Source organism: Lipomyces arxii (genome assembly GCF_038497795.1).
Source record: "Lipomyces arxii strain Phaff 12-163 unplaced genomic scaffold V1512scaffold_13, whole genome shotgun sequence".
NCBI classification, from domain to species: Eukaryota; Fungi; Ascomycota; class Lipomycetes; order Lipomycetales; family Lipomycetaceae; genus Lipomyces; species Lipomyces arxii.
This window is the reverse complement of record NW_027117712.1, coordinates 92,675-107,626: the sequence shown is the minus strand read 5'-3', so window position 1 is coordinate 107,626 and position 14,952 is coordinate 92,675. Positions and strand designations below refer to the sequence as shown.

At 46.2% G+C, this 14,952-nt stretch overlaps 10 protein-coding genes across 10 annotated transcripts; 6 read left to right on the top strand and 4 right to left on the bottom strand.

Moving 5' to 3' along the window:
- Positions 1 to 93: 93 nt before the first annotated feature.
- On the top strand, positions 94 to 639 carry V1512DRAFT_241084 (mitochondrial 54S ribosomal protein uL13m; the record flags this gene model as incomplete). The annotated part of the gene is made up of 2 exons (XM_066914247.1): positions 94 to 136; positions 181 to 639. The coding sequence occupies exons 1-2, from the start codon at positions 116 to 118 to the stop codon at positions 637 to 639; spliced, it is 480 nt and encodes a 159-aa protein (XP_066770460.1). The 5' UTR covers positions 94 to 115.
- A 141-nt stretch (positions 640 to 780) lies between these two features.
- Positions 781 to 2,152, bottom strand: V1512DRAFT_40824 (uncharacterized protein). Its single transcript, XM_066918368.1, has 2 exons — positions 1,664 to 2,152; positions 781 to 1,616 (listed from the first exon to the last, which is right to left on the bottom strand). The coding sequence occupies exons 1-2, from the start codon at positions 1,863 to 1,865 to the stop codon at positions 922 to 924; spliced, it is 897 nt and encodes a 298-aa protein (XP_066770459.1). The 5' UTR covers positions 1,866 to 2,152; the 3' UTR covers positions 781 to 921.
- Positions 2,153 to 3,217: 1,065 nt separating this feature from the next.
- On the top strand, positions 3,218 to 4,679 carry V1512DRAFT_248782 (uncharacterized protein; the record flags this gene model as incomplete). Its single annotated transcript, XM_066914573.1, has 4 exons — positions 3,218 to 3,327; positions 3,373 to 3,431; positions 3,476 to 3,589; positions 3,637 to 4,679. 4 exons carry the CDS (start codon positions 3,218 to 3,220, stop codon positions 4,677 to 4,679), a joined length of 1,326 nt encoding a protein of 441 aa, XP_066770458.1.
- Positions 4,680 to 4,947: 268 nt separating this feature from the next.
- Positions 4,948 to 7,164, top strand: V1512DRAFT_265262 (P-loop containing nucleoside triphosphate hydrolase protein). Its single transcript, XM_066916857.1, has 3 exons — positions 4,948 to 5,377; positions 5,428 to 6,336; positions 6,750 to 7,164. Exons 1-3 carry the CDS (start codon positions 4,987 to 4,989, stop codon positions 7,121 to 7,123), a joined length of 1,674 nt encoding a protein of 557 aa, XP_066770457.1. The 5' UTR covers positions 4,948 to 4,986; the 3' UTR covers positions 7,124 to 7,164.
- Positions 7,165 to 7,278: 114 nt separating this feature from the next.
- On the bottom strand, positions 7,279 to 9,197 carry V1512DRAFT_265260 (uncharacterized protein). Its single transcript, XM_066916856.1, has 3 exons — positions 8,980 to 9,197; positions 8,408 to 8,926; positions 7,279 to 8,362 (listed from the first exon to the last, which is right to left on the bottom strand). Exons 1-3 carry the CDS (start codon positions 9,172 to 9,174, stop codon positions 7,313 to 7,315), a joined length of 1,764 nt encoding a protein of 587 aa, XP_066770456.1. The 5' UTR covers positions 9,175 to 9,197; the 3' UTR covers positions 7,279 to 7,312.
- A 205-nt stretch (positions 9,198 to 9,402) lies between these two features.
- Positions 9,403 to 10,193, top strand: V1512DRAFT_210158 (pyridoxamine kinase; the record flags this gene model as incomplete). The annotated part of the gene is made up of 2 exons (XM_066913497.1): positions 9,403 to 9,436; positions 9,481 to 10,193. The coding sequence occupies 2 exons, from the start codon at positions 9,403 to 9,405 to the stop codon at positions 10,191 to 10,193; spliced, it is 747 nt and encodes a 248-aa protein (XP_066770455.1).
- Positions 10,194 to 10,296: 103 nt separating this feature from the next.
- On the top strand, positions 10,297 to 11,242 carry V1512DRAFT_265255 (uncharacterized protein). Its single transcript, XM_066916855.1, has one exon. The coding sequence runs from the start codon at positions 10,318 to 10,320 to the stop codon at positions 11,191 to 11,193; it is 876 nt and encodes a 291-aa protein (XP_066770454.1). The 5' UTR covers positions 10,297 to 10,317; the 3' UTR covers positions 11,194 to 11,242.
- A 54-nt stretch (positions 11,243 to 11,296) lies between these two features.
- V1512DRAFT_265254 (uncharacterized protein) lies at positions 11,297 to 12,140 on the top strand. The gene has a single exon (XM_066916854.1). It carries the CDS (start codon positions 11,619 to 11,621, stop codon positions 12,063 to 12,065), a length of 447 nt encoding a protein of 148 aa, XP_066770453.1. The 5' UTR covers positions 11,297 to 11,618; the 3' UTR covers positions 12,066 to 12,140.
- On the bottom strand, positions 12,060 to 13,620 carry V1512DRAFT_265250 (DNA polymerase III, clamp loader complex, gamma/delta/delta subunit). Its single transcript, XM_066916853.1, has 3 exons — positions 13,075 to 13,620; positions 12,982 to 13,030; positions 12,060 to 12,943 (listed from the first exon to the last, which is right to left on the bottom strand). The coding sequence occupies exons 1-3, from the start codon at positions 13,598 to 13,600 to the stop codon at positions 12,127 to 12,129; spliced, it is 1,392 nt and encodes a 463-aa protein (XP_066770452.1). The 5' UTR covers positions 13,601 to 13,620; the 3' UTR covers positions 12,060 to 12,126.
- Positions 13,598 to 14,275, bottom strand: V1512DRAFT_241059 (histidine-phosphotransfer domain, HPT domain-containing protein). The gene is made up of 2 exons (XM_066914246.1): positions 14,035 to 14,275; positions 13,598 to 13,988 (listed from the first exon to the last, which is right to left on the bottom strand). Exons 1-2 carry the CDS (start codon positions 14,199 to 14,201, stop codon positions 13,730 to 13,732), a joined length of 426 nt encoding a protein of 141 aa, XP_066770451.1. The 5' UTR covers positions 14,202 to 14,275; the 3' UTR covers positions 13,598 to 13,729.
- Positions 14,276 to 14,952: the final 677 nt, after the last annotated feature.

The following is a 14,952-nucleotide window of genomic DNA, read 5'->3' as shown; positions in this document are numbered from 1 at the left end:
AAGTACAAGGCCCTTAAACTAATGCTTATAGTACAAACACCTCAATTAGGGTAAGGGCTGAATACATTGACGAAAAGTTCTCGAGATGCGAATTGAATCTTGAGCGCACAGCAAAATGTCAAATTTACTAGGAAAGGTGAGTTAAGTGTGTGGTTGTATAGGGACTAAGCTAACAGATAGACACGACTTGCGTATTCACGAGTATGGCATCACGTAAATCTAGAGGACGAGAACAGGACGCTGGGTCGACTGGCTACGCAGATTGCGATTACGTTAATGGGCAAGCACAAGCCAATATTCTCGCCTGCTAATGACTGTGGAGATTACGTTGTGGTGACGAATTGCAATCAGTTGCGAGTGTCGGGCAAGAAGTTTGAGCAGAAGATGTATCGGAAACACACGCAGCAGCCTGGAGGGCTGAAGGAGATGAACATGGAACGGTTGGTCAGCAAGTTGGGGTATGGTGAAGTGCTCAAGCGAGCGGTCAGTGGGATGTTGCCGAAGAACAGGTTAAGGGCAGTCAGACTGGCGAGATTGAGAACATTTGAAGGACCGGATCATGATTATAAGAAGAATCTGATACGGTACTGGGCAGAGACGCCGGAGGTTATTAAGGCCAATAAGTTTATAGAGAAGTAATGTACATAATCAAAAGCTATCAACTATAACTAGTGGACTACGACATATGAGGTCTATGTCGACATAGTAGAGACCAGTTTATGGCCATCTATGACAGTTTATGCCGATATACAAGTGACTAATCTATGAGGTGTTTTGATACTAGAAGATATTGATAACAAGATATTAGAACAAACCGGCCCATAACTAGAGAACAATAAACACTATAAACACTATAAACACTATAAACACTATAAACACTATACAACACTATAATAAAGCAAAGCAATATAAATATATACACTATTCGTCACGAACGACAGTAGCAGTAATAAGACCGTTCGGGTTCGACTGAGGAGCATAGACCTGGGCGTCTTCACCAGTGTTTTTAAGACCTTCAAACCACGACAAGTCAATGTCAAAGTAATGCTTGTTTGGCAGCGAGTACGAGACCTCGATCGTGTCCGCGTTGGCAGACAGAATGAGTTTGCACATCTTAAACAACGTGGCCTGAACACTGGCCGAGTCGTCGAGCGCAAATGTCTTGAGCGTGATGGTGCGCGCAGAGTCGTATCCCTCAGCAAATGTGTCGGCCGCGGCTTTGACGTCGTCCAGACTGTCGTACGGCTTGAACTTCCAGACCGAGTCGACCGAGGTTGACATGATCCGGTCGCGGGTCTCCTTTAGCGTCGTGAACTTATCCTGGATGTAGCCGTAGAATGCAGATCCGGTGGATTTCAACACCAGCAAGTCCGAGATTCCGCTGGAAATGAAAGTCTTACCACACTCATGAACTTCGGCGTCAGCTACTCTGACTTCGGCGCCGTCGCGAATAAATGAATGATCGTGAGGCACACCGTCGACCGCGTAACGAGTCCATCTGTGCTGGATGATGTGAATGAACGCCTTGTGAATATGGGCGTACTCAGTCACGAAATGGTGGCCGAGGACAGCGGCAAAGACTTCGGGCGGCGAAACAGGGTTCTTCTTTGCCAGGACTGATTATGTTAGGATCAGGATCAGACACAGTAGGGAGCAGACGTACTGTGAGTAGTGTTCTTCATACTGTCAGTAGTGACAATTGGGGTATTATCAGCATGAGTGTAAGCTTCGGCGATGTCACCTTCGAGCATAACACGGATAGTGAACTCATAAACGTATTGGAGTTTTGGATTTGTAGCGTCTTTCTCTACTTTTAGCAGACGAATGTTGTCTTTTCCGTAGCGAGCAGCAGTAAGATGGACCATTGTGAGTGTGTATATATGTGTGTGTGTATACGTGAGTGGAGTGAGTGAATTGAAGCCGATCAAGTGTATTTATATACAGCACTCATCGACTGAATGACGATTATCTCGACTGATAAGACCCAAAAGTGACAGAAACGAGGAATCGCGGGACGGCAGGAGAGTGAGACGAGTGAGACGCGCCACATGCGGCGGGAGTCGGCCATGTCCGAACGTCGCGCGAAATTAAACAACGTCGCACAACCCCGCGATGTTGAACTATCGATGATTTTACCTGTAGAAGTGATCTGCATATTTGTAGCATGCTTGATACTGTGTTATAGTGTGGTATTACATAGTGTGCGTGTGTATGTTTGTGCGTGTGTTGCATAGTATAGTGTAGTGAATGCACAGGACGGATTGAATCCGCAATGCGAAGTAATAAACTGTTCTTATCTTGACATTAAACTATTCTCAATCATCATCATCATCGTGATCATCGTTATCATCATCATCATCAATCAACATCTCGTCACAATGAAAAATCATAAAGGCGGGAGCTAGTCACGTCTTAATGAAAAGTGGCGTACAAGCCATCGCTACCCCTGGGTCAGTACTATACTGTATGTAATATGGGTACGCTCGCTGATGTCCGTTTGCTGCGAATCGAACATCGCGCGGTCTACGCCGATATTCTCATTGCGCGTGTGTCTGTGCGTATGTGCCCTATTGCTGTGTCTAGTCTGCTGTGTCTTGTGCCTAGTCTGTTGGTCTCTATGTAGGTGTACGTGCATCTGGTTATCAGTATGACCGGCATGTGTATCACCACTTCTGTTGGCTGATTCAGTCAACATCCTATTGATATGCGTCAATGACATTATTCGTTTGCGTTCTTCTCATTAGTCAGGCCATCTTATACCGCTGTCACGACTTAGGTACTCGTTTACTTTATGCTTAATCGATTCCATACCTCGTCGTACTCTTCGGCATGATACGTATGTTGCTTATCGTGACACTGAGTCGTCTAAACTATTTTCCGGCTGCCTCCTCTTTATCTCGTATGTCATTGATCTTACGTATGCTGTAGATGTTTCTGTCGTTACTTCTCGGTGTCCTCCCAAGTCTACCGATAAACGCCCCTTTACTACTATTCTCTCATAATGCGAACAAATGTACTTTTACTGCCGGTCTCACTAACTACTACTCATTCTCTCCCATTGCTCCTTACTCACTCTTAAAACTCCTTACGCTCTCAAACTCACGATGCCGAAATGAGTGTGCGGCTCAACCTGTCAATTTCAAGTCCGACTGGCCTTCTTGTCGCGTGTTGCAGTAGTATCATATTCTTCATTGTATAATTACATAGTGCAGTCGCAATGGTCGTCGCGTCAAATGCTCCAGACCCAAATGTCTTCCAAATCGGTATCATTGGAATGGGAGACATGGGACGAATGTATGCTCGTCGATTATCAAATGCAGGATGGATGTGAGTACTCGTGAAGACGTCATAATGTGTGTGCTAATATTTCAGGATCAACGCCTGTGATAGACCAGAACGGTTCAAGAGCCTTAAAGATGAGTTCAAAGACAGTACGTATGGCGTATGTTCACAATGCTCGTGCTAATGACCTCAGACTCTCTCGTCTCGGTCCTTCAAAACGGACATTACGTGTCTCGGTTGAGCGACTACATCATTTACTCTGTCGAAGCAGAAAACATCGACGCAATTGTAGCAACTTATGGCCCTTGTATGTACTTCATCGCACGCACTACCGTCAGCATCTAACGACTATAGCAACAAAGGTCGGTGCAATTGTCGGCGGCCAGACTTCGTGTAAAGCTCCAGAAGTCGCCGCCTTTGAAAAGTACCTGCCGTCAGACGTCCAGATCGTGTCATGCCATTCACTGCACGGCCCGAACGTCGACACTCGAGGCCAGCCTCTAGTCATCATCCAGCACCGTGCTTCCGACGAATCAGTCGAGACCGTGCGCACCGTGCTGTCGAGTTTCAACTCCCAGTTCGTGTACCTGACTGCTGCTGAGCACGACAAAATCACAGCAGACACCCAGGCCGCGACCCATGCTGCGTTTCTGAGCATGGGTGTTGCGTGGCACGCAAACAGCCAGTTCCCATGGGAAGTGCCACGCTACGTCGGCGGAATCGAGAATGTTAAGATCAACATCTCTTTACGGATCTACTCAAATAAGTGGCACGTGTATGCTGGTCTGGCAATCATGAACCCGGCCGCTCATGATCAGATCCTACAGTACGCTACGTCGGTAACTGAGCTATTTACTTTAATGATCGAACACAAAGAAAAGGAGTTCCGGGATCGGATTTATGCCGCAAAGAAGGCAGTGTTTGGTGGACTCCCTGCGAACCATGAACTCCTACTTTCAGACGATCTACTCGACAAGTTCTCTCTATCAAAAGTCCCTCCGGGAGACCGCACACCAAACTCACATCTCAGTCTGCTCGCAATGGTAGACTGCTGGTGTAAGCTCGGCATTGTTCCATACGACCACATGATTTGCTCGACCCCGTTGTTTCGAATCTGGCTCGGCGTGACCGAATACCTATTCCAGTCACCTCGGATGCTGGAAGAGTGCATCACGGTCGCGCTCGAGAACGACACGTTCAGAGCTGATGACCTTGAGTTCACGGTCGCGGCCAGGTCATGGAGTGAGATCATCACGTTCGGCGACTTTAACTTGTACCGCCGCAAGTTCGAGTCGACCCAGGCGTTCTTCAGCCCTCGGTTTGCCGACGCGACCAAACTTGGAAACGAGATGATTAAGACCATTTTTGAAAAGACGAAGCAGAAGAAGCTGGCTTAGGGTTACTTGGGGTTTACTGTACTATAACATTATCACGAAGTCATGATGCTTCAATATACCATTAACATGTCATGCCATGTCATGTCGAGGTTGTAAATGTACCCAGAATTGTGTCATACACAGTAAACAGCGTAAAACGATTTTTATGGGGTAGTCTAATAGTAGTGTGGTCATGGCATATACACACAGTATATTTACACAGGGCAAGGGTTTGCCACGTACTAAAACTTTGCGACGACAAATTCTTCTCCCAAAAAAATTATTTATTTTTCTCTTCGATTTTCAACCAACAACACGAAAGGACAATATGAGTTACGGAGGATCTTATAGTGGCGGCGGTGGTGGAGGGTATAGATCGCGTGAGAATGATAGAGGTGGTTATAATGATCGTGGACATTCTGGTGGATATTCTCGTGATTCTTATGGAAGTGGAAGTCGAGGAGGAGGCAACTCATGGGGATCAGGTGGAGGTGGTCATGGAGGTGACAGAATGGGACAACTTGGAAGTTCTCTTCAGAAGCAAGACTGGGATTTGGAATCGCTTCCAAAGTTCGAGAAGAACTTCTATAAGGAACATCCAGATGTTGCTGCCCGAAGTGACCGCGAAGTGCAAAAGTTTAGAGACGAGAAGTTGATGACGACAAAGGGCAATGACGTGCCTAAGCCCGTTGAGACTTTTGATGAAGCTGGGTTTCCTTGTATGTTAATGTATTTGTTGTTCTTATGGTACATGGAACTAACATTATAGCTTATGTTCTTGCTGAAGTAAAGGAACAAGGATTTTCTGCTCCTACCGCTATTCAGTCCCAGGGATGGCCTATGGCTTTGTCTGGACGTGACTTGATCGGTATTGCTTCTACTGGATCAGGCAAGACTTTGTCATACTGTCTTCCTGCTATCGTGCACATCAATGCACAGCCATTATTGGCCCCTGGTGACGGTCCAATCGTTTTGGTTTTGGCTCCTACCCGTGAGTTGGCTGTCCAGATCCAACAGGAATGCACCAAGTTTGGCAAATCGTCTAGAATCCGCAACACCTGTGTGTACGGAGGTGTCCCCCGTGGACAGCAGATCCGAGATCTTGCTCGGGGTGTTGAAATTCTGATTGCCACCCCCGGCAGACTTATTGACATGATTGAGTCGGGCAAGACCAATCTTCGTCGTGTGACTTACCTTGTTTTGGACGAGGCCGATCGCATGTTGGATATGGGTTTCGAACCCCAAATCAGAAAAATTGTCGACCAGATTCGTCCTGACAGACAGACTTGCATGTGGTCTGCTACGTGGCCCAAGGAAGTTCAACGTCTTGCGCACGACTACCTTCACGACTACATCCAAGTCAACATTGGCTCGCTCGAGCTGTCTGCTTCACACAACATCACTCAAATTGTCGAGGTTGTGACTGAGATGGAGAAGCGCGACAAGTTGATTAAGTACCTCGAGAAAGCAATGGAAAAGTCTGACAACAAGGTATTGATTTTTACCGGCACCAAGCGTGTTGCGGATGAGATCACCAAGTTTCTTCGCCAGGACGGATGGCCTGCGCTCGCGATCCACGGTGACAAGGCCCAGAACGAACGTGACTGGGTTTTGAATGAGTTCAAGACCGGCAAGTCCCCTATTATGGTTGCGACCGATGTTGCGTCGCGTGGTATTGGTATGATATAGTCCCCTTGTTTCTTTTTTTATGATACCCCTGTGAAGTTCTGTAATGAGTTCTTGCTGTTTGGCTGAGTCTGGTGTAAAATTTCCACTTAAGAATGAGATGAAATACTGATGCGAGTGCTGTGACGACTTTGACCCTGTTTTTTGCCGGGTCATTTGTGATTTTTTTCTGTTTGGTGTCAGTTGAATGGCATTAGACCGTATCGCTCTGTGCTCGGCTGCTGTTCATGACGAATACAACAGCTACTTGATTTAAAGTGAGAGAGCGATATGCATTTATGAGAAGAAGGATCGACAGTCCGCAGAGACGTAAACGAAACTCTTATTCTGGTGGGGGTGATGACTTTATGCAGCGAGATAAAAGATACGGACGAACGCGAGAAGTAAACGGACTGACAAGAGTAGATGTGAAGGATATCAAGTTTGTGATTAACTACGACTATCCCAACAACAGCGAGGACTACGTGCATCGTATTGGACGTACTGGCCGTGCCGGCACTACGGGAACTGCAATTACCTTGTTCACGTCCGATAACGCGAAGCAGGCTAAAGATTTACTGACCATTTTGCGCGAGGCCAAGCAGGAGATCGATCCCAAGCTGGAGGAGATGGGCAGACCTCGTGGCGGCGGCGGATATGGCGGTGGCGGCGGATATGGTGGCGGCAATAGATGGGGTGGCGGCCGTGGAGGCGGTGGTGGTGGTCGAGGTTACGGTGGTGGTCGAAGCGGAGGATATTCTGGGTCGAATAATGCGCCTATGGGTAACCGTAGATGGTGATTGTGATTATAATATAGAGTGAATATATGTAATGGTATCTATTTTATGTCCGAAATTCGTCTTTATTGATGCGTGAATCATGAGGAGGAATGTTTGTAGTATTTGTAGTGTTTTGTAGATGGAGTTTTCAAGGCAAATGGCAAAGGATCACTAAGTAAATTCAATATATGACAATCTATTTTATATGTACTAGAACCCGTCTGTGCCGTTGAAGCCTGTGAAGCCACAGAGGAGGAATATTTTGAAGTATGGTTTTTTCGAGATGGAGTTTGCCCAGTTCCAAGCAGACGTGAGTCTTCCATCGATGCACGACCCTGCGTCGTAAAAATTATCCGCGCCTGAACCGTCGAACGCGTGTTTGAAGAAGTCAGCGAGAATTGTTTTCTTGAGGTCGTCGACCGACCCAAACTGGTTCTGCACGTACGAGTACACGAACGGATCTCTGGTGACGGTATCAATCGACGAGAGCACGCTGTCGAGCGGATTTAAGATTTGCGGAACCTGGAGGTATTTGTCGAGGAAGAACCACGCGTTTGGGACCGTCGTGTCGCCAAGATGCACGACGCTAGAGCCGATCCACGACTTTGCACGTTTCTGAGCAAGCGCGATGACGCCGTGCATTGCGTGGCCAACAGCCGGGCACGTCTGGACGCGGTTCAAGCCCTGGCCGGTGTCGAGGAGTCTGTAGCGGGATTTGGTCGAGAGCAGGTCTGCATCTGCGAGCGACCAGAGCCTGAACATGTCGTTCATGATAATTGACCATAGCATGAGCGACTGGTTGACGTAGTAGTATTGTTTTTCGTGGTTGTGTGACAAACGCGCGCCGGACTTGCCATACGAGATACCGAGGGTGAAGTCTGGTTCTGGGGAAGAAGGAGAGAAGTACTGTTGGAGATACTTTAGCAATTTGTCGACCGGATCTTTGTTGGACCGGAGGTATGCATGATTGTCGCCGATCGAGTACAGACACTGTCTGATTTCTTCCTGCGAGATTTGGTTTGGGACGTAGTGTCTTTTAGCGAGCACGTCGATCGCGCGTTCTTTGGACTTGATTTCGGACTGCACCTGGGCTCTGGATTTGTGTTCCGGGTAGATTTCCGCTGTGGCTTGGACCACGAGGTCGTCTTGAAGGAGTTGCAGGCAATCCCGGGATTCGAGAAACGAGTACACCGTGACTAAAGGTGAGTAGAGGTCGAACTCCATTGCTTGTTGGACTTCAGGCAGACGAGAGTCCATGACCTGACGAGATTAGCATCTAAACAGAGAAGACAGGTAGGGACAGACCATGTACATTAGTTTCCCAAACGAGTCCCGCATTTTCTCCGGATTCATGATTTTATATCTTCGTCCAATTTCGAAGATTTTCTTGAACCATTTTGCGTTTTTGGCGTAGTCTTTGTCTTTGAACATTTCCTGGCCGAGTTTGATATCAGTCGCGACGACTAGACCGGCCAGAATTGAGCAGATCTCTTGTAACTGAGCGACGATTCGTTTCATTTTAGATGAGTATAAGAGCACGTCGACCTTGTCTGTGTATTCTGACACGTTTAGAGCCGCCTCGAGTAATCTGAGAAGTTTGCGCTCGGAAACCGTCAATCTGACTGGAATGAATTTGCACCGCTCGGTTAACCAAGTACCATATGAAGATGAACCCTCAGATACAATAATAACAGGTTCCGGTGGAGATGAAAGAGATGGAGTTGGTGATGAAGGCTCAATGTCCATGATCGAGCCTGTTTCTGCCTTGTCTTTCACGACGTCTTCATGCCTCCCGAGTGATTCCTTTCTATGTAACTTCCTGTTCTATTTCTTGTTAGTCCAATCTCTCCAACTCAACAGAACCTCGAATTACTGACTCCAGTGCGATGGAGGTATCCAAAACAGACTGAACAGAAAATCTCATCGCAGTCAAGACAGGTCAGTTCAGCTGGCTGATCACCACATTCAACGCAAAGCCCTTCAATCTTTATTTCTTGTACTTCAGGCTCTTCGAACTCAAAATTTTCGAGTTTCTCGGGCTCAGTCAAGACGCTGTCGAGGTCAAATTTCATTTTGTGTCGTTGGAGCTTTAACGAGAGAAGGGAAAAATTGGGAGGAAAAGGGTTCAGATAACGATAAGAGTACAAGCACGAAATGAAGCTGCCTCGGGTGTTGACAATCGCGGGTAAAGTATAATGGTAATTACTGAAAGAAGTAATTAATAAACAGGCTCTGACTCGTCGGGGGGTGCTGGAATTGAAGCGGATTTGAAGACAATGACCGTGAATGGATGCTATGGGATGACATGTATTACAGCGTTGACGGCACAGAATAGTATGTCATTATACGCGACTATAGAACAGGCTGACGACCCACAGCGACTGGGGTTAAGGATATTTACGCTGTGACTGATGTTAAATTCATTGAAACTGTACTGGACGCTGTGTTTGCTGATGTCGGAGTTGATGCGGTCAAAACTGGGATGCTAGCAAGCGCAAACACGGTCAAGACTATCGCGACCTGTCTTAGAAAGTACGAAGCAGTGAATGTCATTGTCGACCCTGTGATGGTCAGCACGAGTGGAAGCGTGTTGCTGCCCGAAGAAGCCGTGTCGACTTACTTGACTGACTTGTTCCCCATCTCGACAATGATTACGCCAAACCTCCAGGAAGCCCAGTTTTTGTACAAGATAGCGAATGGTACGGACTTCACTGTTGACAATCTTGAAGACTTGAAATTGCTTGCAAAAGAACTATACAATTTTGGACCAAAGTACGTCTTAGTAAAAGGTGGTCATCTCCCATTAACTACAGACTACACTCGGGACACCTCGCCATCAGCTTCTACAATTTTGGTCGACGTGCTCTACGACGGCTCAGACTACGTCGTCGTTGAATCGTCCTTTGTGGTCACTAAAAACACACACGGAACAGGATGCACCCTGTCGTCGGCCATTGCGAGTAACTTTGCAAAAGGCATGACTCCAGTCGACAGTGTGAAACGTGCAATTGAGTACGTCCACTACGCAATTAGCGATAATCTTGAACTTGGACACGGAAATGGGCCAATTAATCATCTGCATGTTTTGTAAATTAGTACAAAACCCTTACATTGTTTTGAACATTTATACAAAAACCTCATCTCACATTGAACATTTATACAAAACCCTTGTATTACATTGAATATTACCTCAAACGCACAAAGATCTTCATGTGATGCAACAATACACAATGGCGCTGAGGATACTAGAAAAGTCACTAAGACTAAGAATACCGGCTTTATCAGTTACACAGAAACTTCCATACAGATTAAACAGTAACTACGGAGCCAACTCGGCGGACGGAATTGCGTATCACCTTCACGACGGCGAGTTCGCAGACAAGACAGATACAAAGCCATGGTATTTACGTGAAGCAGCGACGTTTAAATCTGAACGCAAGACGGCAACTTTGCCTGAGATACCTGCAGGTGCTCCTGTTGAAGTGCCTGATATTTTGCAGTACCTGGCAGACGACCTTGGACTGCTTGAGTTGAGTGTGGTAAATTTGAATATGGACACAGCAGTAGCGATTGTATGCAGTGCTAGGAGTGACAGGCATCTGGCTCGGGCGGCAGAAGATTTACGTGTGTATCTAAAGAAAAAACATCGAATGCGGTGTCGGGTTGAGGGCTTAGTATCAAAAGAAAATGCCAAAGTTTATGAACGCAGGATCAAGAAGAAGATTTCAAAATACTCAGGCGACGTCTCTGCGTACGAGCAAGAGCTGCGCAATGGGAACACAACATCGTGGGTCTATGTTGATACCAGACAAGACATTCGGATCCATTTGTTCACTCAAGACAAACGCTACGAACTCGACCTTGAAGGGTTCTGGGCCCACGAACTTCCACAGCTTGAGGCAAGATTGGCGACGAGCCAAGCTAATCTTGTCGACGGAGTTCGTGAGTATAAGAAGAAGCGAATTGATCGGATAAACAAGGCTGATTTTGTGATGAAAGACACGCCTGAGCATCAAATGTTTACTGTCGATCAATATACGCCGTCTGGATTTACTTCTCTGTCGTATCCTTCGAATTTCGTGAAAGAGTGATGCATAGAGTGTATATAGTGTGACGAATAAATCGTATATGAACACAAAACCCTTACAAATGTATGCTGAAAATCTCGGGTCTGTCTTCTCGTAGCACTTTAATGATCTCAAGCATAGGACGGCGTTCACTCAGCCGGGTCTCGACTCGGAAAACAACTCAATGGCTTACTAGGTACGCTACTACGGCTGCAGCTGCGACGAACACACTCCCGACCACGCCTACGAGCGACTTTGCAGACTTGCTTTCACAAAATTCAATTCCACTCGACAGTTTCCTCACTGTTTTAGCGCGGCTCGCAAACCTCGATATTCCGGTTGAAGACAAATTTAAACGCATCACTATATTATTTAGAGCGTGTGGCCGACTAGTCGATTCTGACGTTCTGTCAAATTCACAGACCTACGAAAGTTTGCTGTTGGCCTGCATGCCACCGAATCTCGACCTAACACACATGTTTGATCTCACTCCCCAGCCACGGCTCAAGCTCGACGGTCGCGCGGTGGCCGTACAGCAGCTGGTAGTCCGGCACGACGTCGAGCTTTCTACGCGGTTCGTGCTATTGTCGTTGGTCGCAACTGCAACCGCGCAGCATTGGTCTACGTTCTGGAAACGGTGGGTCGATTTGTACACTGCCGGGGTTGAGCGGGACGCGTTCTGGTGTGTTGTTGTTGCGGCGCTTGTCGCGCGGTCGGGAAACATTGGCGCGATGGAAGAGCTGCTGAGCGTGCATTGGAGTGGGATGTACGATGACCTCACGAGCGGCGGCCTGGCCGTGCCTGACGAGCTCGTGAGTGCGGTCCAGATGTGTTTGGAAAGAGTGGATCCAAAAGGCGTCGAGTATCCCGATATTCGATCTCAGCTGGGTCTATAATGTAGTATAATGTATATATCTATCAAGGTAATCTGACACTATTTATTCGAAAATGGAATATCTATTCATCAACAAGATCGCCTAGATCCTGATCACTCAAAAACTTGATTCCTGCAAGCTGGTCAGGCATGTACGTCTGGTGGACTACACCGTCCTTGTAATCCGGATTATACTTGTATTCTCTCCCGTACCCAATTTCTTTCATCAACCTGGTCGGCGCATTCCTCAAATGCAACGGGATAGACGCGCCCCCGGCCAGAGAATCCGTCGAGACCAACTGTTTAACTGCCCCGTAGGCGCGATACACCCGCACCGATTTCCGCGCCAACGCCAGCTTGACCGCGCAATGCGCCAACACCACGTCGCACTCCGGCATGCCGATCTTCTCGACTGCGGAGTTCGTCGCGATCGCAAACGGAAGACACGACTCGTCTGCCAGCCCGACGTCCTCGCTCGCGATCCTGATCATGCGTCGCGAAACATAGAGCGGGCTCTCGCCGGACTCGAGCATGCGTGCAAGATAGTACAGTGTTGCGTCAGGGTCGCTTCCTCTCACAGACTTGTGGAACGCGGATATGGTGTCGTAGTGCGCGTCACCAACTCGGTCGTATACTAAATGTGATCTTTTCAAGTCGTTGCTTGCTTGATCTGCAGAAACAGGACGCGTTGTCGTGCTTGACAGGAGAATCTCTAGTAAATTGAGTGCGATTCTGCCGTCTCCGTCTGCGAGACTGGCCAGGTATCGTGACGCGTCTGGAGTCAGGTCGTCGTTTGCCTGACGAGATATAATGGCGTAGATTTCGTCTTGAGACAGTTTCTGAAGTACAAAGACACGACATCGCGATAGTAAGGCAGAATTGACCTTGAACGATGGATTTCTAACTGTTAGCTGACTTTAGTACACGTTCAGACATACTCAGTAGTTGCACCAATCAAGACGATATCTCCTCGTTCAACATATGGCACTTGGTCTTATTAGAACAACGACACAGCAATAAACAGAACGTACAGAAAATATCTTGTTGAGCCTTGTTAAACCTGTGAACTTCATCAATGAACAGAATTGTTCTCCTTCCAGTCAACTTTGCTTCGTTTTTTGCTTCGTCAAACACTTTCTTGCAATCACTTGTCGATGCCGATGTCGCGCTCAGTTCTACGAACCGACTCTTTGTAGTGCTTGCAATAATTCTAGCTAGAGTAGTCTTGCCAACTCCCGAAGGACCCCAAAGTATCATTGAAGGACAAGAGTCATGATGTATGAACCGTCTCAGAATGCCAGATTCCCCAATAAGTTCAGTTTGCCCTACAAAATCATCCAAATTATTTGGTCTTGCCCGTTCAGCCAATGGTTTAGACAGTTCAGAATCCCGTTTTCTCTTCTTATCACCACCACCACTACTAACAGCAACAGTAACACCGCTCTTATCGTTATCATTATCGGTATCAACAAGACCTTGACATGAATTATCGAGATGTTTATTCACCAAATCAAATGGAATTGATTTCCCACAAACAGGACACTTTACGATATCCATAATATATATTGTATAATTTCGAGTTAAGGTAAAATAGAGAAAACACTTTTAGTAAACAAGAACCAAAATATAAAACACACAAAAACGTCCTCATCATCGTCATCGTCATCGTAATATTAAAGAAAATCATTATTTATCTTTATGATAAAACTTCTCCAGTAACACTTTACTGGTTTTATATTCATCTTTCGCTCTAGTTAGAACAGTTCTAATCATAGATAAACTTATTTCCGGGTCAGCTATCTCCTTAGTTCCAGTCTCGTCCATATGTGCCCCGAGTGCTTGAATTTGTTCACAGGAATCTCTCACTTTAGATACTCCGATTGCTGCTGATGAACCTTTAAGGAAATGCCCGAGTGATGATAATTGATGAAGATCTTTCTGTTGTCTATTCAATTAGCCTTGCTACTTCTGTTAAGACTTCCTTGACGTACAACATCGTCTCCATCTGAACAAACGTGTCCTCTGCCTGTTCAAAGTACCCATACACTAAACTAGCACTGAATTCTCTTTCTTCTTCATCGTCGTCCATCTCGAGCAATTGATCAAATGTTAGAATATCAATCATTCCTGACCTCTCCAATTCCTCCATTCGGTCCATACTATGCTACAGAGAGAGGGATTTAGTAGTTTAGCAGCAGGAGTATGTGGGTGTGCCCGTTGACTGTTTACGCCCAGTGTTCTCAATATCGTGAACTTTCTTCTCTCACGACGTCATTATCCTTTGGCAAATTAATTATTAAGCCGCATAGTAACTTGTACCCTGTAGAACATTATAGAAATGGCCCACCTTTTGAACCCTGAAGTCCTAACCCTGATTACAGTACCAAACCCTTTACAGTACTAGACCTTTACATTTTGCTGTTAAGAACATGAAATCATTCACATTTAATTTACATTTGATACAGTTTGCACGAACTAAAGCAATGAAAGTCTTTAGTTTGGCCTTTTTTATTCTTAACAAATGTTTGGTACAACAACAGCTATTGATACAAACTAATTGCGTCAGGCTATCTTATTCTGTTGATCACATCACTGACTTAGAGTGTGCTTCGTATTCAATATGCACAAATTGATTGTGCCAGGCAAGCTTCTACGTTCTCTTTTCTTATACTTTACCTTGCGCTATTTTTGTTGTTGTTGTTACTACATGACTCATACTGTACTGCCAGTGACAGGTCTGATGATACTGTGTTAGATTGAAAATTAGATACATATTGAATCAACTATGTACCACGTACTGTTCTAAGTACGATGTCACTACTATACGTTATAACATGCCGCGCACAGAATCGCACGATAGCCGTGAAAGACCCGAGTGTTTATTTCATTGAACTACGGAACACAATATA

Coding starts and splice junctions, on each gene's coding strand:
- V1512DRAFT_265255 (XM_066916855.1), top strand. CDS start 10,318: ATGCAACAATACACAATGGCGCTGAGGATACTAGAAAAGTCACTAAGA.
- V1512DRAFT_241059 (XM_066914246.1), bottom strand. CDS start 14,201: ATGGACCGAATGGAGGAATTGGAGAGGTCAGGAATGATTGATATTCTA. Junction 13,989..14,034: donor GTTCAGATGGAGACGATGTT/GTACGTCAAGGA, acceptor CTAATTGAATAG/ACAACAGAAAGATCTTCATC.
- V1512DRAFT_265254 (XM_066916854.1), top strand. CDS start 11,619: ATGCCACCGAATCTCGACCTAACACACATGTTTGATCTCACTCCCCAG.
- V1512DRAFT_40824 (XM_066918368.1), bottom strand. CDS start 1,865: ATGGTCCATCTTACTGCTGCTCGCTACGGAAAAGACAACATTCGTCTG. Junction 1,617..1,663: donor TATGAAGAACACTACTCACA/GTACGTCTGCTC, acceptor TAACATAATCAG/TCCTGGCAAAGAAGAACCCT.
- V1512DRAFT_265260 (XM_066916856.1), bottom strand. CDS start 9,174: ATGAAATTTGACCTCGACAGCGTCTTGACTGAGCCCGAGAAACTCGAA. Junction 8,927..8,979: donor GATACCTCCATCGCACTGGA/GTCAGTAATTCG, acceptor AACAAGAAATAG/AACAGGAAGTTACATAGAAA. Junction 8,363..8,407: donor TTGGGAAACTAATGTACATG/GTCTGTCCCTAC, acceptor TAATCTCGTCAG/GTCATGGACTCTCGTCTGCC.
- V1512DRAFT_265262 (XM_066916857.1), top strand. CDS start 4,987: ATGAGTTACGGAGGATCTTATAGTGGCGGCGGTGGTGGAGGGTATAGA. Junction 5,378..5,427: donor TGATGAAGCTGGGTTTCCTT/GTATGTTAATGT, acceptor CTAACATTATAG/CTTATGTTCTTGCTGAAGTA. Junction 6,337..6,749: donor TGTTGCGTCGCGTGGTATTG/GTATGATATAGT, acceptor TGACAAGAGTAG/ATGTGAAGGATATCAAGTTT.
- V1512DRAFT_265250 (XM_066916853.1), bottom strand. CDS start 13,600: ATGGATATCGTAAAGTGTCCTGTTTGTGGGAAATCAATTCCATTTGAT. Junction 13,031..13,074: donor GGCTCAACAAGATATTTTCT/GTACGTTCTGTT, acceptor AATAAGACCAAG/TGCCATATGTTGAACGAGGA. Junction 12,944..12,981: donor TTGATTGGTGCAACTACTGA/GTATGTCTGAAC, acceptor GCTAACAGTTAG/AAATCCATCGTTCAAGGTCA.